Raw genomic sequence first — 19417 nt, 5'->3', positions numbered from 1 at the left:
GAGAGGCCCGCGTACCTCAAAAAAAAAAAAAAAAATTAAATAGGAATAAAAAAGGGGTGAACAGCAGTGTTGCCTGGAGGGAACCCTCCCGCCTCCCCCCAAACTGCGGAAGCTGTCAAGATTATCTCTGAACTTTCTGGTAGCCAGGGCAAAAGGGGAAATTGGTACGTTACAGTGCCTGGGTAGGCATGTTTACTAGGGGGTCATGCCTGTTTTTAACAGTGTCTCTGAATACGTGAGGGTGCGTGTGTTAAGTGGCAATGAGAAGGGAGAGACAGAGTGTCGGGGGTTAAACAGTGGTGAGCTTCCTGATAGCCAGGGCAAGAGGGGAAAGGGATACATTACAAGGTCTCCTTAGGCATGTCTTCATCGGGGTCATGCTTGTGTGTGACAGTGTCTCCCAGCAAATGAGTGTGAGGCAAGGGGAATAAAAGCAGACACAGAGTCTCTGAGAGTAAAATAACTATGAGTTTCCAGGGTGAGAGAGGAAATCAGAGCTAAAGAGTCCATTTAGTGTATCCTCACCAGTGCGTGCCTGCTTCCGACAATGGATCTGACTGAGTGCAGGGGTGTCTGAGTGTGTGTGGTGGGGAGTCACAGAGCTGCAGGTGGGAGATAGTTCTGAGCTCCCTGGAAGCTATGGCAATAGGGGAAATATGCTGACTTTGAGCCTGGTCAGCCGTGTGTGGCCGAGGTCTGGTCCAGGGGCTCAGAGGGGGCAGCGTCTGGCGGCCAGGCGCACGCGGCTGTCCTCGGCGGGGCTCCAGGGCCGGGCGTAGCCAGCATGGGGGAGCAGCAGCCAGTCCTGAGTGCCATCGGGGCTGATGAGGCGCCGGGCCGCCAGCAGGTAGTCCCGATGGAGGGCCAGCGGTGGGCAGGGGCAGCGGCTCGGCGCCCACACATACTCGAGGGCCCGCAGTGGCGAGCGGTTCTTGTAGATGAGCTGCACGCGCACCTCATATCGGGTCTCCTGGGCCTGCCGGACGCGGCCCAGCACGCGGGCCCGGAACACTGCGGGCAGGGTGGTGCTGAGCCCGGCTGGACGCTCCGCCCCGGGGCCCATCCACACACCCTTTTCCAGACGAGGGAACTGGCGGTCAGGTGGGGCATTGGGGGCCCTTGGGGACTGTGGTCAGCTGAGGCCTGGGGTAAGGGTCAGCTCAAGGATCAGTGAGGGGTTAGGAGTCAGATTAGGGCAAAGGATTAGATCAGGGAGTCAAATGAGCGTCAGGAGGGGTCAAGCTGGAGTCAGGTCAAGGAGTGAAAGGCAAAGTCTGACCAGGGTCAGAGGTCAGCTGGATAGGGGTCAAATTCAGGTCAGTTAGGGGTCAGGTGAGGGATGGGGTCAAGGGCCTCTCACCAAAGTCGCTGCCGCAATAGTGGAGCAGCCGGTGGGCACGACCGCGGGTGTCAGGGCAGGGTGGGCAGGGGTCTGCGGGGGCAGTGCAGTCAGGGGCACAGGCCTTGCTTCCCTGCTCGCCCCCGCCCGGGCTGTCCCCAGCTCACCTGGGGTGGGGCCTGGGGTCCGTGGGGGGATAACAGTGGGGGCAGCGGGAGACTCAGGGGACTGAGGATCTACCTCCCGAGGCTGCGGCTGCCGCAGGGACCAGCCCTGGGCCTGAGCCTGCGCCTGGAAGGGGCCATAGCGCTCCCGGGGGAGCCAGAACTCGAACTCAACGCCGGGGTTGGGCTCCTGCAGGAGGACCTGGGCGGCGGGAGTGGGGGGGTGTCACATACTAGGGAGCTGCCCTCGGACCTGATGGCCCAGCGTCCCCCAACACACACTCTACCCAGCCCCCCGCCCCCGCCCCGCCCCGCCCCCTGCTTCCCAACGGATTCTTTAACCCCACACTCCCAGACGCCCTCTCAGAGGCCCGCCCCCACCTGCAGGAGCAGGTCTTCGGAGGTGGGCCCGGCGGCGCGCAGCGTCTCCTCTGACCCTGTGACGCGGGTGTAGACCACGTGGGTGCCCGCTGCCTCGTAGGTCCCGGGAGGGCTGACCGCCCAGTTCCCGTTGAACACGTAGCGCCCGTCGCCCCCCATCAGCGCTGCAAGGGAAGGGTCAGCCCGGGCTCCCCGGAAGCGGCCCCGCCCGCCTCCCGACCCTGTCGCCCCCCTCCCCGCTGGATTCGGGCAGCCAGCAGGGCGCCTCCTCCCTCGGACCCTGCGATACCCAGGTGGTTCCGGCTGCGGTGGGCGGCGCGGATGTGCCTGGCGCCCTCAGGGATCAGGGTCACGTTCCAGTACCCAGCGAAGGCACCTGGGCGGGAGGGAAGGACGGCGTTGGGGAGCAGGTGGGGTGTATTTGAAGGATGATTTGAGGATTAAGTGGGATACTGCGGTAAGAAGGTTAGCCAAGGCCCTGGTACTTCGAAAACGCTTCCTAAAGGATTGGAGTTACGATGATTATCACTTAAGTGCGGCAGCAAAGGAGTTAAACCCCGTCTGCTCTGGGAAGGGCGGGACAATCTGGCAATGACCAATCAGAACGATGAGCGAGGGGGAGACTGAGCAATGACCAATCAGAACGTTGAGCGAGGGGGGCTGGGCCGCAGACTGCCCAATCAGTGCGGGACGTCTTAAAGGGCCCGCTCTGGGAGAGCGCGAGGACGGGGAGGGCGGTCACCGGCATCCCGGAACACGCGCTGCACGAAGAGGCACGAGTCGTTGGCGCCGCCGCAGCGGCCGCAGCGGTCTTCGCGGGCATCCGAACCCAGCAAACCGTCACAGCCGGCTCTCTAAAGGGATGGGGAGGGCACGCGCGCCGTCAGACGGGCCCTGCCGTCGAGGGGGCGGGGCCCACGGAAGAAGACAGGACCAAGAACTAAAAGGATGGAACCTGGGGGGCAGGCCCTAGTGGGAGGAGGCTGGGGATGAGGCCTAGTGATAGGTGGGGCAGGGGAGGTCGGAGACTCGGTAGGGGGCGGGGCCTAGGGAAGAGGGCGGGACCAGGAACTTAGTGAACGGTGTCTGGGTGCGGGGCCTGGAGGGAATAGGCCGGGTGGAACCTACAAGGGGCAGGGATGGGGGCGGGGCCTGGAGTTCTTACGAGGCAGCGGCCAGCCACGCAGAGTCCCTGGGTGCCCGGGCTGCAGGGGGTACCGTCCAGCACGCGGCCGAAGCTGTGATAGAAGTCGTGCCCCTCCGCCAGGCAGTTGAGGTCGCACTGGTTGGGTGCTGGGGATGGGAGGAGTCGGTGGCAGTGGGGGACATATCTGAGTTCCAGCCCCCTTCCTGCCAGTCTCCCCTCAGGCAGCCATCCTCTTGGGCAGATGAGGCCCAGAGACTCAGCCAAAGCCACACATGGAGGCTGAGGCAGAGCCAGGACTGGAACTTAGGCATTCTGCTTCCCGTTCGCTGGGACTGTCCCAGGCAAGTATCCTGGGCCTGCACTCATTCGTTCATTCATTCATTCATGTTCAGTCCTAATATTAGGGGCCCACTATTAACATCATCACCCATTCTTCACTCATTCTTCCATACGTTCATGCCACAAACACTCATCGAGCACCTACTATTTTCCAGACAATGTTCTAGGCTCTGGGGCACAGAGGTGGGCAGAACACACTCGGCACTTGGGCTCTGCACCCAGAAGGTGCCCCCAAAAAGGTTTTGGCCAGTTCTGACTGAGTCCTGCATAGCCTGGGTATGTTGCTGGCCCTCCCCGGGACTCAGTTTTCCCCTCTGCCTGGCAGTGGGGCATAATGGACAGTCTGACCACACCCGAGGCCCACAGACCTGATCCCTGCTCCCCCTGCTCAGTCTCCCTCTGGCTCCCGACACCCCGAGGCTGGCTGGCAGACCCAGCCTGGAATAGAGCCTGAGCTGGCCCTGGCGGGCCTTTGTGGGGGTGAAATCATGGCAAGTTTCCGCCAATTCTTAGGGTGAAGGAAATAAAAATCTGTGAGGTTGACGGGTGGAACTTTCTCCATTCTAGGATTTTCTTATCTGTGTCTACCCCCACCGTGGCGTCTGAAGCTGCCTATTTCCCTTAAATCTGGAGGCGCACTGCCCCAGGCACACAATTATATAACTCGCTATTTTCAGCTCAGTGCGACAATATTTCCTGCTACTGGTGTAAGTTTGAGAAATGTTGGCCTCTGGACACAGCTCCCAGTAAATCCTCAGCTTCGTGTTCGACCCTGTGCAGAATAGACCCTGCCTCCTTCTGCCCCTCTTCACAACTCACACTTGCTTTCCACCCTTCACTTCACTAACTCCTACATATCCCTGAAAGCCCCAGTGCCAATGCCCCCTTCTTGCACCCCTCCAAGTCCCCCTTCCTTCTTAGCAGCCACTTTTCCCTGCCAGCTCTGAGGGAGCTGGACTAACAGGAGCATAGGCTACTCACCACCATAGAAGGGCACCCATTGGTAGGTCTTCTGGGTGCCCAGGACAGGGTGGCCATTGTAGAGGGCGCATTGGAGGTCTCGGAAGGGCACGGCCCCTGGGGGACATTCCTGGGGACACAGATCGGTGGAGCAGAGGCTGGGACAGCCCCGGGGATGCCCAGAGAATCTGGCATGGTGGCAAGGATATTTGGGGGCATGAGTAGGGAAGCAGGAGGGCTCCAGGGAGAACTCAGTCTGGGGGGTGGTTGGCTAGAACTTACGGGCAGCTGGCAGAGGCGGTACTCGTGGGTGTCCCCCCAGCACAGCTCTTCCCTGGGAAACCTTCGAGGAGCAGGGTGGCCAGACTGCGGTCAGCACCTCCAGAAACCGTTCCACAGAGCCAGCCTGCCCACCCATCCACCCCCGCTAACCCCACCCACATTCCAGCTGGATTAGTGGGATTAAAAGGCACAGCTTGTGTGGGCAGGTCGAGGGTGCGGCCAGGGGCTGGGCCAGCCTGACAGGAGAGGAGGGGCAGGGACCCCCTCCCATCCCACCCAGCCGGGTCCCAGGAGCCTCCTCACCGGATGCATTGCCGGCTGCGCACGGAGAGCCCGCGCCCGCAAGAGCTAGAACAGCGGCTCCAGGAACCCCATGGAGTCCACTCACCCGGACCCTACTTGGGGAGACAGAGGCAGAGTCAGCTTGGAAGGGAGGCTGGTGACCCCCACACTGCCAGCTGGGTTCCCATGCCCACTGCCCCCTGGGCTCATGTCCCCCTTTACCTGAGCGTTGCCCCCCAAACCACAGTTCAGGAGGGTCCACAGCAGGAGCAGGAGATTCTGGAGTGGGCGGGGTCTGGGGGACAGGAGGGGGCGCAGCAGTGGGGGGGCCAGCAGGCCAAGGGTTGCACCCCAGCTCTTCCCTGACTGGCTGTGTGATTTTGGACAGTATCTCAACCTCTCTGAGCCTCCCTTCTCATCTCTGAAAAATGAAGTCATAATAGAGCCCACCTAATAGGAGAGTTTTGAGGGGTTCGTCAAATTAGGTGAGGAAAACGGGGGCCACAGTGCCCGGTCTGGAGAGAGAAAACTCAAGTAATTATTACTGGTTGTTTACTGTCTATGATGCACGTAGTAGGTGCTTATTCAGCGTCTGATGATGGAAGGAATCATTCCAGGAGCGTGCACAGGTGTCTCCAGGGTCCTAGGGCCCTCCCCAATCTCCCCACCATCTTTGCTCCTACCTTCCGGTGTGGCCAGGGGCCAGGTGCTCCTCTTCCCCCTGCCTCAGTTTCCCCATCTGTGCAGTGGGGACCAGCTGGGCACAGTCCAGGATTCTATGGGACCTTGCAGAGGGTGTAGCTGGTGGTGGCTGGGTCTGGTGCCTGGCAGAGCTCCCCCCACCCCACGCCCGGGCGGGCCCCAGCCTCCAGGGCCCCCTCAGCTCCCAGACCTGCAGCAGCCAGGAGCTCCCGGATGGGGGGCGGGACGGGGCAGGGTGACCTGGCCCCGGTCCAGTGGGTGCCTCATGGCCTCATGTGAAGAGGGTGTGGGATGGAGCCCCAGAGCCGCCTGCAGAGGGAAAGGGGCTGCCAATGAGGATGACCCAGGGAAGAGGGAGGCGGCTGTGTGGGGGCGGGGGAGAGGGTGGCTGGGAGGCTTTGCCTCCCTGGGCCTCAGTTTCCCCATCTGTCAGGGGAAGAATGAAGTCACTTGCCATCCCCACCCTCCCCATGACCATGGCATTGGTGGAGAAAGTGGCGGGCTAGGGCCAGGGAGCCCAGCAGTCAGCAGTGCCCAAAGGACACGCAGGCCATGCTGGAGGGCTCCAGTCCTGGATGTCCCGGGCAGCGGATGGGGGAAGGCAGGGCCCCACTGGATGTTCTCGAGCAGCAGTGTCCCTGGTTATCAGGCTCTCCTGGCTCTGACATTCAAACCTGGGGCACCGAGGGTCTAGGGCCAAGGTGGCTCCAGATGCTGAGAACCTGGGGGACCACGGGGTGGGTCCCCCGTGGGTCCCCCCCTCTCTGACCAGAGCTGTGAGGCTGGCTGCATCTCTGAACCCCAGCACTGGCTGGCCCAGGAAGCCGGAAGAAGTCCGGGTTGGAGAGCAGTAGGGGGAGGGGGCTTGACCCTCGGACACCCGCTCCCCTCTTAGCACTGGCTTGTGGGGTGGGGGTCTAGGTGATGCAAAATGAGGGGCTTGAGGGATCACCATTCCCACTCTCCAGAGCCCCCTGCCCGAGGAGCAGGACACACCCCCCGTTTTGGCTGCAGTCCTGACTCTTGGTGTGATCTCAGGGCAAGCCACGCCTCTGGACCTCAGTTTCCCAAGGAGGAAGTGGGGATGAGTTTTCTCCCACCCTGGGGATTGCTGCCTCGCCACCCCCCAGCTTAGGGACGGGGAGAAGACTCCGGCCGGGATAGTGGGGGGATAGGAAGAGGGACTTACCGGCTACGTAGAGCCCAGGCGGCGCGTCCAGGTTCCCGGGGCTGCCCGTGGGCGAGCGGAAGCCGCGGGGCCCGCGAGAAGGGGCGGGGGGAACCCGGGACGGCCCCTCCCACCCGGCCTCCCAGGGCGCGCCCCGGCCGGGGTCCAGAGGGGCGGCGGCGCCGTGCGCCCCCGCGCGGCCGTTGCGCGCCTGGGCGCCGATCTGCGGCAGGGGACTGCTCCGCACGCGCCGCGGCCCCCCAGAACTGCGGCCTGGTGTCCGACCGTCCGCGCCCCGGTGACCTTGGGAAGCCCAGGGCGGGGGAGCCACGCGGGGACTGACCGCCCTTACCCCCACCTCGGGGCTGCTATTCCGGGCGCCGCGCTCAGGGCCCGGGAATGTGAGCGAACCGAGGTCGCCCTGTTGAGACTCCAGGAGGGCGCTGCCCTCTCCCCACCGACGCCCAGATCGCGTCCCCACGAAGGTTCCCTTTCCTGGCCATTACCCCTCCCCAAATCCCTCTCCCTACCCCTCCCTCAAAGTCACCCTACTCAGGAACCGGCGCGCCTGGGTTCCCGCCCCAGGTCCCGACCACCCCCAGCGCAGGGCCCCAGAGCACTGGGGGGAAGCTCAGTCCCAGGGGCCTGGCGTGGGGGGCGGAGAGCCCCTTCCCAGCCCGGCGCATTCCCGGGCGCTGCTGTCACCAGAGGACGCGCCCCACCCCGCCTCCCGCCCTCCCTGCCCGGCCCCAGGCTGCAAGCCGTGGCTTCGCAGCTAGACCCGGGTTCAGAAGGTCCGCCTCCCACGCGACTGTGGCCCCACCCTCCCCGACCTCAAGTTCCCCATCCGGGCAATGGGGCCGGCGGGGGTCTCCACAGCGACAATTCCAGGTGGATCTCAGCTCTTTGCGCGGACAGGGTTACCCCAGGGTTCCCCACCACCAGACCTTTCCCCGGTTTAGCATCTGCGCGCCCCCCCCACCCCTCATCCCCCGCCCAAGCAGGGACGCAGCAGGCACCCTCCGCTCGCCCCCTCCCCTGGCTCCTCGCTGCGGCCCCAGGATGCTGCCTGGCAAGCGGGTTGAGGAGATGGGGGCACCAAGGGGGGCGTTGGGTGGACAGCTCTTCTGCTCCCTGGGCTCGGCCCAGGCTCAGCTTGAGTGCCCCCTTCTCCCGGGAGCCCGCAGTGAGGTGTTCCAGCCCCGACCACAGTTAGGGGGTACCGCCGGTCCAGCTCTGTCTGTCCTCCAGCCTGGAGCAGCTCAAGGCAGGGCCATCCAACGCCGTTCATTCATCCAACACTTACTGAGCATTTACTTTGTGCCGCTACAGCTGTGAATCCGGCTAGTGAGGGGAGACAGTGCCCTACGAGGGCACCATGCTACCTTCCCATCAGGACGTTCTGCAGAGATAGCCCAAGCCCACGGCAGATGGGGTGGGGGGCCAGGAAGGCCCTCACGCAGGAGGTCACTGCCGCAGGGAGGTGGGGGAAGGGCAGCCCAGTCTGCCTGGAACAGCACATGCAAAGGCCCTGAGGCTGGAAAAGGGAATAAGGGGCAGTGGGAAGGTTGGGGTGGGTGGAGCCAGTAGCCAGCCTGGGGGTGGGATGTGGTCAGAGAGGGGCCAGGGGGATAGCAACCCTGGGAGGTGGGAGGGGGGTGCTCTGGTTTGGGAACAGCTGCCTCTGGCCGTCATGGGGGCAGGACAGGGGACCTGGAAAGCAGTGGGGAGGCAGTGGCAAGCATGCTGGGGTCAGGGGCTGGGCTGGGGGCGTGGGGGGGGGGGAGGGCACTGGGCAGCTCCCAGCTGTTTGGAGTGGAGTCTGCAGGCCTTGGGACAGATCCCACGGGGGAGGCACTGGGAGGAGGCAGGTGGGAGCTTGGGCTGAGCAGCCAGTGACGGGAGGCGCCCCATTCCCTGCGGGGGAGGGAGAGGCACAAGTCCGGAGGTCACCTGAATGGGTCTAGGGTGAGGCAAGGACAGCTGGGAGTCCAGGGGCTGCGTCTGGCTGGGGATGGACATGTGGGCATCCTTTGCCCACAGGGGTGCTTAGAGTCATCGATGAGGTCATGGGGTGAGAGTGTGGACAGAACGGAGACTGGGGCCTGAGTGTCAGAGGCTGAGGTGGGCATGGGGTCCCCCAAGGTCGCAAGAGGATGGGCTTCCGAGAGGAGGAGGGGCAGCCTGAGTGGGTAAGATGAGGATAGAGCATGGACCAGTGGCCAGCGGATCAGCATCAATGAAGGCAGTGACCTTGACAAGGTTCAGCCTGGGGGAACAAGGCTCGAGAGAGGATAGCAGGAGAGAGAGGGGGATGGTGAGGGCAGGCACCCTCTGCAGAGCAGCTACTGTGTGCTGACTGTGGGACTGTGGGACTGGGCGGCATCAGAGAGAAATCAGGCTTGGCCAGGAGTGCCACCAAGTGGACAATCTCATCCCCCGCACCCCCACCCCCATGTGCCTTATGCCCCAAGCCCCAGTCTACCGTGCTATGCGGGGTATGCATACAGCAGGCAGTGTGCCCTGCAGGACGATATACAGAAGGCACGGTACCCTGCAAGGAGTGTATATACCAGGCACTGTGATCTGCAAAGAATGCATACAGCAGGCGCTGTGTCCTGCATGGAGCATATACAGCAGGCATTATGCATTGCAGGCAACGTATGCAGCAGCCACTGCATCCTAGACATGCATACAGTAGACACTTGGCCCTGCAGGGAGTGTATACAGTAGGTACTGCACCCTGCAAGGAATGCATTTAGTAGACACTGACCCTCCCAAGGAGTGTATACAACAGTCAATGTAGCCTATAGAAAGTGTATACAGAAGTCACTGCACCCTGCAGGGAGGGTATACAGAAGGCACTATGTCCCACAAGGAGTGCATACAGCAGGCACCATGCTCTACAGAGAATGTCTACAGCAGGCATTGTACTCTGTAGTGAGTGTATACAGCAGGCACTGAGTCCTATAGAAAGTGCATATGGCAGTCCCTGTGCCCTGCAGGGACAATACACAGGAGGCACTGGGTCCTGCAGGGAATGCATACAGTAGGCACTAGGTGTGCCCCGCAAGGGGGCCCTAATGCTCATGGGATGGCCAGTTGGGGCTGGGGTGAAGGTGTGGAGTCCTGTACCCACCCATGCCCCCTCTCCCCAGTCTTTGTCGCCCTGCAGATCTCCAGCCTCCCATCCCCATGCAGGAGCTAACTCAACTGGATTCAGCAGATCCCCAGAGGAGGAGGAGAGCTCAGCTCGAAATACCTGCTGCAGGTGGAGGGGTGGTTGTGAGGTTTGGAGGCTCCAGGTGCGGCAGCATCTCACCCCCCCCCCCAACTCATGCCCTGGTCTGAACTCAGGCCCAGGGGTCGGCAGGGTCCCCCTACGCTGAGCTCCGGCCTGGACCGCATCCCTGACGCTGGGCCTGGACAGGATCAGGCCAAGTGGGCACGAGTCCTGATGGATGTGGGTCAGCCTAGGCTCCCTCTGTGGTCTCACAGCCTTGAGCCTCCCCCTGCCCCCCTCCCCAACTCCCTATGGCCTCCCACGATCCCTCAGGCCTGGGCACGTGGTCCACAGGATACTCCAGTCTCCTGTGTAGATGGGGTGGGAGGGGTCCTGCAACCCCAGAACCCGGGTCTCTGGAGCTGCCCAGCTGTCCCTGGGCCTGAGCATGAATAGAGCAGGATCGGGGACCCACCATGGCCAGGGTCGCCCATGTGAGCTGGGATGGTAGTTTTCTCCACCCCAGGGAGAAGCCAACAGAAGCAGGAAGCAGAGAGGGCGAGATTTCTGAGACGGTTGTTTCAGTCCCTGGATCAAGCTGCACCTGAAGCCATCCATCCATTATTTTTCACTTTAGCAATTTGGAGTTTCTGTGACTTGTTATCAGGAGGTCCTCTCAAATAGGGAACAGCATCTTTTTCATCACCCTCACCCCCCTGGACAGGTCCTGTTTCTTAGGCCACTGATCCTGTGATGCAGTATTTCACCTCTACATATCACCACCACCTTGGCGGCCTCCATATCTGATGTGACACCCCCAGCTGCCCCCGTGAGAGGAATCCTCACCCCCACCTCATGGGTCGGGATGCTGGGGGGGCAGAGGGGCAGAGTTACACGCAGTGAGACTTGGAGGGCCTGGGATTGCTTCACAGTCACATCCGAATGGGTGTCCTGAGCTCCTTTTGAGGCAGGGGGCTGGGGGGACTTGCCTGAGTGGGGAGATGCTTGAGGCAGGACCTGGAGAATGAAGGAGAACTGGACGGAAGAGGGTGTGAGGGAGAGGGTGTTCCTGGCAGATGGAACAGTACGTGCAAAGGACAGGGGGCCAAAGGAGCAGGGTGAGGACCAGCCCAGCGAGGAGGCCTGTGTAGCTGGAGAGCAGTGAACATGAGGCCAGAGGCGGCAGGGGCCTCGCATATTGTGGGGACCGGGAGCATGGGAAGGTTATTCAGAAACGGCAAGAAGTGTTAGGTGAGAAGGAAAAGTTATGCATGATCTGATGCCGTTTATATAAAAGGAAAATTACCTATGTTAGCATAAACTCAGACAGGAAGTGGACAGGAATAAACCGTCACGGTTGAGCATGATGATCTAGGGGGGGGGGGGGGGGGAGTGGGTTGGGGTGAGTTTGAGTTACTGCCTTTTAGGTTTTAATTTATTGTAGTCTTTTAATTCTCTTTTTTAAAGAGAATTTTTATTTTGGAATAATTTTAGATTTACAGAAAGTTGCAAAGATATTACAGCAAGTTTCTCTCTATCCTTTGTCATCAGTAGTATAATGTCACCCCCCGCACACACACACACAGGATGTCCATGTCCTGGTCCTGGGACCTGTGACGTGTCACTTCACGGGGCAGAGGGGACTTTGCAGGTGGAATTAAGGCCCCTGGGATGGGGAGGTCCCTGGATTCCCCGGGGGCCCCAGCATCGTCACAGGGTACTTATAAGAGGGAGGTGGGAGGGTCAGAGGCAGAGAGAGACGGGAGATGCTGCACTGCTGGCTGTAAAGATGCAGGAGGGGCTGAGAGCCAGGGATGCGGAGGCTCTAGAAGCTGGAAAAGGCGGGAACCGATGCTCCATTGGAGCCTCCGGAAGGACCGGCCCTGCCCACGCCTGCATTTTAGGACTTCTGACCTCCAGAATGTGAGGTGATAAATATATGTTTTCTTAAGCCCCCAAGTTTGTGTTAATTTGTTACAACAGCCATAGGAAACGACTATTTGTCACATCTAAGGAACTCACGTTGGTATATTATGATTATTAATTGATAATATTAGTAATTACCATCACTATTGACCAAACTCCAAACGTTATTTGGATTCCACGAGTTGCTGGTTTTTTTTCCTTTTTCCCCAACTAATTTCCTTTTTCTGCTCCAGGATCTCATCCAGGAACCCACATGACATTGAGCTGCTTCTCTCATAATTGGTCAAAAGACCCAAGCAGATGAAATACAGATTATTCCTGTGGAAATCTGGCTGGTTCTGATGGCACCCAGTACTTTGCATGCAGCCGAGTCAACCGATGTCCCCAAACAGAGGTTGAGAAGGCATCCAGCTGAGGACACTGGGGGACGAGCGTCCACCCGGAGGGGCAGCACCCACTCAGGACCCTGAGGATGCCCACCCAGCGGGCGGAGTCTGAGGCAGCTGGGGGAGGGTTTGGACTTTCCCAAGGCTCCCCCAGTGAGTGGGTCAGCACCTACACGGGACATAGCACGGAAATGCACAGCCTGTCTCTGCCATGGAGCCCCCAGTCCTGTAGGAGAGAAGTCAGCGAACTAGCAGGGAAATGGCACGATTGCAGGTTGTGAGGGTACTGCAGAGGGACTCATAGGGTGTGGGGGGCCCTTGCCTGGGTCCCAGAAGATGAGAAGGAGCTCCTGGACGAAGACTGGGGGGTGGGGAGTCCTTTGGGCAGAGAGAATGGCATGTGCAAAGGCCCTGAGGTTGGGATGAGCTTGGTACGGGATCTCAGACCAACAGAGAGGCCAGGGCGGCTGGGCCAGGGTGAGCGAGTGGGTGTGTGGGAAGGCCATGGGGGCCCACTAGCAGGCTTTGGATGTGATCTGATTTGGTTCTGGAAGGCTTCTTGCTGTCAGGAAGAGGCTGGACTGTCCCTGAGCCCCACAGCATCCCCTGAGTCCAGTTCTCAGGCAGCCCCTGGTTCTGTGAGCCTCTGAGGGCCCAAATACATCGTGGCCTCCCGACCTGGCCATAGCTGTCCTTAAAGCTCCTGACCCAGGGCCCTGGCTGGTCCTGAGCATGGTGCCAGGGAGGCCCCACGTGGTGTCTTCAGTCCCATCTCCTCCTCTGGATCATCCTTGGGCTCCCCTGCCAGGCATCTTGAAGGCAACGTCCCCAAAACTGCACTCTGGACCTCCCCTCCCGGACCCTGTCTGCCACCCCACACCCTGACTGTGGACATGTGTCCTAGTGTCACGGGCCAAAGGGGAGAAGTTGGAGTGGTTGAGCCCAGGCTCTGCTCCGCTCTGGGGGGGGTATCAAGCCCCTCAGAGCTCCCCACCCACATACCTTCCTGTCCCACATTTCACTCCATCGCTCTCCGAGCTGCAGTTGGACCATGTATGGGAGCCATTCCAAGCTGGGTGTACAAGACAATTAATGTCTAAGGTGGAGGCCCCGGCCAACGGGGGGTGGATGCCAGGGGTCCATGCGCCCCTCGTCCTCCCCTCCCATCCTCCCCGGCCCCTCAGTCCTGCTCTTCAGATCAACTCACGGCACTAAACCCTTGCTTCAGGGTCTGCTTTTGGCAAAGGCCGGACTAAGACAGGGGAGGAGAGACAAGCCCCCTGCGTCAGTCTCCTGCTGGCCTGGACCACATCAGCGAGAGGGAGTGGACAAAGGGGATGCGGGGGGCTCTGAACTGAGACATGGGCACTGGGAGGAGGAGCCTCAAAGGAGAACCGAAAAGATGTAACAAGAAAGGTGGGAGGGGCTTCCCTGGTGGCGCAGTGGTTGAGAGTCCGCCTCCAATGCAGGGGACGCGGGTTTGTGCCCCGGTCCAGGAGGATCCCACATGCCGCGGAGCGGCTGGGCCCGTGAGCCATGGCCGCTGAGTCTGCACGTCCGGAGCCTGTGCTCCGCAGCGGGAGGGGCCACAACAGTGAGAGGCCCGCGTACCGCAAAAAAAAAAAAAAAAAAAAAAGGTGGGAGAATAGCCTACAAAGAGGTGTCCCAGAGGACATGAGGGGACAGAGCTTCTAGAAGGAGCCAGTGACAGTGTGTGCTGAGAGGCAGGAGAGGCAAGGGCAAGGTTTGTTCCCGGAGGATGGAAGCTCAGGGAATGTGGCACCCAGATCCCCACAGCCCCAGCTGGGCCAGTCTTGAGGCAGTGGGCACTGCAGTCATGAGGTGGCCTCCCGCCCGCTCTGCTCACGGGGCCCGTCCCTGGGGACCTGAGAGGTCTGGCCGAGGGCTTCCGGGTACAGACAGGCAGCAGGGAGTCCACTGCGTTTCAAAGTCCAGGAGGCAGGAGGCAAGAGAGGGACCCAGGAGCCGGGCTGAGTCACGCCTGCCTGCCTGCTCCCTCCCCGGTCCTGGAAGGAGGGGCTGCACCACCGAGGACCCCGCGCCCAGCCCACCTGCCAGCCGCCTGAGGGAGGCCTCCCAGGGTCCCGCCTGGGCGCTGTCTCAGCAGCCACCCCCTCCACCTGCGGCAGGTATTTTGAGCGAGGCTCCCCAGCACTTCTCCTGGGAAATCTGCTGAGTCTGGGGAGTTATCTCAGGTCAGGGAAAGAACAGACTGGAGACAAATCAAGCCTCTGGCCTGGAGCACGGGGGCTCAGGGGACCGCGCGGCCAGGCTGGGGCTCCAGCCCACGACCACCCCGGCCTCCTGAGCCCTGGGCAGGGGTCAGCAGGGAGGGTCAGGCAGCCCCCCTGAGTTCCCCCCTCAACGCCTGCCCCTTTGCAAAACTGCGATCCTGTGCTTGCTACACACACTAGGCTTCAGTTTGCTCATCTGTAAAATGGGGGTATTAGCTCCCTAGGCCTGTGGTTTTTAGGGGGGTGGGGAAGCTAAAACGGTTTTCACTTTCTGATTGTGGCAAAATATACAGTCACACAAAATTCACCATCTTAACCATTTTTAAGCGCACAGCTCGGTGGCATTAAGCACATTCACATTGTTGTGCAACCATCCGCACCATCATCTCCAGAACTTTCTCATCTTCCCAAACTGAAGCTCTGTCCCCATGAAACACTGACTCCCCACCCCTCCCCCAGCCCCTGGCCCCCACCATCTACTTCCTGTCTCTCTGGATGTCACTCCTCTAGGACCTTCTGTGAGTGGAATGACACACAGTGTGTCCTTCTGTGTCTGGCTTATTTCACTGGGCATGATGTCCTCAAGGTCCATCCACATTGTATCAAGTGTCGGAACCTCCTTCCTTTTTAAGGCTGAATAATATTCCACTGTATGGGTGGAGCACGTTTTGTTTATCCCTCATCAGTCGATGGACACCCGGACTGTTTCCACCTTTTGGCTGTTGTGAAGAAAGCTGCTATGAACATCTAAGGTTTTCCTTTTATTATAAAGTTTTCCATTCTAGAGTGCTGGGGGAGGGCATCCCTGCTCGAGGGGGTGCAGGCTGGCAATGGGATGGCTCCCCAGCCCCGTGGAGGAGGTTCAGCCAGGAAAACAGTGGGCTGCCGGGAGATGGGGGCAGAGCTGGTGTCTGCAGAGGGTGTCAGCTGACAGCCCTGCTGTGAGGCACTGGGCCAGGAGCTTTGGATTTCTTTCCCCCAGGAGGCTTCTGGGGGTCCAGTGGGCTCAGCTGCCTACTGCAGCGTGAGGGCTCTTCCTATGCTCCCGTAGCCCCTGGAGGAGAGGCCTGGGGGGCAGTATCGGGGGGGCAGGGGCTCCAGACGCACCAACCTGCACTGCAGGCCAGGTTCGGCCACAGTCTGGTGACTCTGGCTTGCATGTCCCTTCCTGAGCCTCAGTTTCCTCATCTATAACGTGGGGCTAAGAAGAGCACCGACCTCTGGGATAAGCCACTTCCTGGAAGGGGTCTGGCTTTCTGACGTTGGCCTCCAGAACCCGCCCAGACCCCCGGCTTTGGTTAATTCTGGGTGATCTCCTCTCCACCGTTTCCTGAGGGCCGGGTGGGTCTGTCTTGGGCACAAGACTGTGCTGAACAAATACCTGAATTCGCAGGCAGCAGAGGCGTGCCACTGAGAAGAACCTGGATTCCTGCCTGCCAATGTGGATTCCAGGGTGACAATGATGTGACAGCTCAGACCCCCGGGCCCCCCAGCTGCCTGCCTTCTGTCACACCGCACCTGGTTCTCATTAGCAGAGGACTCGGGCTCCCCCGGCCGCAGCCAGCTGGCCCCCTGCACTGGCCTGGATGGAATCCTTGGCCCTGGAGCTGAGGCCGGCCCCCCGCAAAGGTACCAGAGGATGGCTCCATCCAATGCACTGGGGCCCCCGCAGAGTCCCCCATGCCCTGGGTGCCCCCATTTGACATGCCAGGCAGACATGTGACAACGCAGAAGGTGTTTCCTATCCCTGGTGGCTTGGCTGGGCCGAACTCCGAAATCTGGTCTCTGGAAAATTCCGAGGCCTGATTCCAGCCCCACGGAGCCCTGCTAACCCCTCCCCATTCATTGTGTTATGTAACTTTTGGGGATTAATACCGAGGCATCCAGAGGCAGCTGCCTGGATTCACGTCCAGCACTGTCCCTTCCTGGCTGGGTAAGCGACTTAACCTCCCTGGGCCTCAGTGTGTTCATCTGTAAAATGGGGACAAGGCCAGTTCCTGCATCTCAGAATTGGTGAAAGGGTGACTTGAGACAATGCAGGGAAAGAGCTGGGAACTGAGTCTGGGGAACAGCTCAGAGATGCTCCCATGGTTCCCGGGGGGCCCAAGCCTGCCCACTTGTTCTCCATCCCCCTGCCTCTCTTTGGCTGCCCAAGCCAGGAGTCACAACCCCCAGTGTCTGTCCATCAGTACCCAAATCCTGCTCCTTCTCTCCACTGAGTGTCCATCATATATGCCAGCCTCCCAACCCCAGCAGTGCCCCTTTGGGCTTCACGCCCCTCCCCACCTCCCTGAATCCTGCTGTGGCTCCCCAGTGCCAAGATAATCAAGTCTCGTGCATTGTCATATGGGGTCCGGGGACCCACCTGCCAGGACCCACAGTCACACGTATTCAGGACGACTAGACTCAGACCTCAAGTGCAGTCTGGGGAGAGCCCTGCCAAGCCCTCCCTCCCACCCACCCTTCCCCTCAAAGCCTCGAGAGAATGAGACAATCACTCTGACCTCAGTCTCCTGCTCAGAGAAATGGGCGTGTTGACAGTTCACAGCTTGGCGGGAGGCGCAGGATTGGAGGAGCAAGCGAGCTGAGCGCGCGCGGGACTGGCGCTGGGCTGGCGTGCAGGGTGCCAGCGCCGCTCTGGTCCCTGAACTCCCGCCAGCCCCGCGTCCCCGCACGCCCAATCGCCCCCACGCGCCCGCCCCCTCCCGCGCTGGCCGCCCCGAGCGTCTGGACTCCACCCCTCCCCCCTCGGCCAATAAGACGCGTCCAGGCAGCGCGCGGCCCCCAGAGCAGCGCCGCGCGCGGTGGTCCCGGCCGAGGCTGCGCCAGTGCGCCCGCCCCGCCAGGCTCCCGGGAGGGATGGAGCCCGAGCCGCGGCGGCGGCGGCGGCGGCGCAGTTGCCGCCCGCTGGTCTCCGTCTTCCTGCGCGACCCGAGCTCGGGGCGCGTGTACAGGCGCGGGAAGCTGATCGGCAAGGTGGGGACCCCGGCACCCCAAGTCCGCTGACGAGGGGGCCGGGCCGGGCAGGGGTCCCGGCGGGGCGGGGCGCGTTCGCGCGATCGCGACCGCAAACGAGCCAGCGTGCGCCCCGGCTTTTGTCTCTGCGTGTGTCGCGTGTCCACGCGAGTTTGGGTCTGGCGTGGGTGGACGCCCGGGTCTGCGATGTACCCGCTGTTCTGCGTGCATCGTGTGGCGGGAACCGGTGTTGGGCACGTTGTGCTGTGTTGTGGGTTGTGTGTCTAGGGTGTGGGTGTGCGCCCAAGTGTTCTGCGACTTGGAGCCTTGGTGCGGACCCAGACTCTGTTGTGTTGTCCCTGTGCGTATGTGTCTGAATGTGTCATAGGTCTGTGCTTTCTGTGTTCGGGCGTTGTACCGTGTGTCCGGGGACTGTATTAGGGTCCGTGGGCTCTATATATCCAGGTGTGGATGTGTCTGTGTGTCTGAGTGTATGTGTCCCTGTGCCTTCGTGTACTTCTGTGTGTTGTGTTGCCTTGGGTATCCAGGTATGAGGATGTGAGCTATGCATCCATGCGTCTCAGGGGTGTGTGTGTGTGTGTGCGTGTCTGCGTGTGAAGAGGTCTGGCCATCTGTCCCCACACCTGTGTGCCCTGAGCTCGTGAATCGTCTGCCCCGCAGGGCGCCTTCAGCCGCTGCTACAAGCTGACCGACATGTCCACCAGCTCCGTGTTTGCGCTCAAAGTGGTGCCTTATGGCGGTGGTGGGGCTGGACGGCTGTGCCCCGGCGACAAGGTACGCTCTGCGCATCAGTGCCCAGGGGCGCTGTGACCAAATCGGGTCCGCAGAGACGTCCTGCCCTGGGGGTGGTGAGCATGCCCGTGGGGGCATGGGTACCTCGGGTGTGGGCACCTGCCGGGTGTGTACACGTGGGACCCCGCCTGCAGGTGGAGCGCGAGATCGCCCTGCACAGCCGCCTGCGACATCGCAACATCGTGGCCTTCCACGGACACTTTGCTGACCGTGACCACGTGTACATGGTGTTGGAATACTGCAGCCGCCAGGTGCCCAGGGGGCGGGGCCTAGAGGGAGCCATGCCCCCCCCAGTCCACTGTGCTCATCTGTGGCCCCCTCCCATGTCTGTCTCTCCTTACCTGTTTCTACCTGTGACCACACTAGGCCCACCTCTGCTCACCCTTAATGCTCTAGTGCCCACCTGCCCATCCAGAGGCTCTCTTGACTCACCTCGGCACACCTATGCCCACCTGTGCCCCTCCTGCACTCAGCCAGGCCCCACCTGCCCACACCTGGCCTCACCTGGGCAGTCCTGCCCCTGTTCCCCAGGCCCGGGGCCCTTGGGGCCACTCACACGGTGCAGCCCAGAGCCCAGATGTCCGACAGGCAGGAATGCCTGTTCCTGAACCCACTTGGACTTAGTTGCACCTTCATAGACCCCTTGAACTGCCTGAGCCCACTTAAATACACCTGAGCTCTCCTTTGCCCAGAACGTACCCACCTTGGGTTCGTCTCTTGCCGAAAAGCTCACTGTGGCCCCCTCGGCCCATCTGAACTCGTACGTTCCTCCTGGGGCTCAGAGCTCACCTCTGCCTGTCCCACAATCAGCCACATCCACCTGAGAGCTGAATTTACCTTTGCCTTCTTGGGTCCCTGGAACTCACTGTACCGCCTAACCTGGGCTCACCTGTGTCTCCTCGGCGCCGGTGCTGCACCTGCCGGTCCCCTGCAGTCACTGGCCCACGTGCTGGAGGCGCGGCAGACGCTGACAGAGCCTGAGGTGCGTTACTACCTGCGGGGCCTGGTCAGCGGCCTGCGCTACCTGCACCAGAGGCGCATCGTCCACCGGGACCTGAAGCTCAGTGAGGACGCGGAAGGGGCCGCGGGGGCGGG

The 19417-nt window shown here is 61.2% G+C and overlaps 1 protein-coding gene across 10 annotated transcripts; it reads right to left on the bottom strand.

Moving 5' to 3' along the window:
* Positions 1 to 130: 130 nt before the first annotated feature.
* ADAMTSL5 (ADAMTS like 5) lies at positions 131 to 19364 on the bottom strand. 10 transcript variants are annotated; one of them, XM_027085897.1, is made up of 14 exons: positions 19212 to 19364; positions 5787 to 5905; positions 5578 to 5679; positions 5117 to 5315; positions 4916 to 5007; positions 4613 to 4673; positions 4352 to 4460; positions 3050 to 3177; positions 2627 to 2738; positions 2174 to 2260; positions 1885 to 2048; positions 1507 to 1705; positions 1361 to 1432; positions 131 to 1011 (listed from the first exon to the last, which is right to left on the bottom strand). In XM_027085897.1, exons 2-14 carry the CDS (start codon positions 5861 to 5863, stop codon positions 710 to 712), a joined length of 1704 nt encoding a protein of 567 aa, XP_026941698.1. In that variant the 5' UTR covers positions 5864 to 5905; positions 19212 to 19364; the 3' UTR covers positions 131 to 709. The 10 variants fall into 10 exon arrangements, with proteins under 10 accessions (XP_026941698.1, XP_026941697.1, XP_026941692.1 ...); XM_027085896.1 differs by lacking the exon at positions 19212 to 19364 and adding an exon at positions 6786 to 7484; XM_027085891.1 differs by lacking the exon at positions 19212 to 19364 and having other exon boundaries at positions 5787 to 6779.
* Between the last annotated feature and the right edge of the window lie 53 nt (positions 19365 to 19417).

This window comes from Aethalodelphis obliquidens, unplaced genomic scaffold (assembly GCF_003676395.1).
Source record: "Aethalodelphis obliquidens isolate GAN/ISIS:26980383/991018 unplaced genomic scaffold, ASM367639v1 scaffold53, whole genome shotgun sequence".
NCBI lineage: Eukaryota > Metazoa > Chordata > Mammalia > Artiodactyla > Delphinidae > Aethalodelphis > Aethalodelphis obliquidens.
Note: the sequence above shows the minus strand (reverse complement) of the source record. Positions and strands in the feature narration are given on the sequence as shown.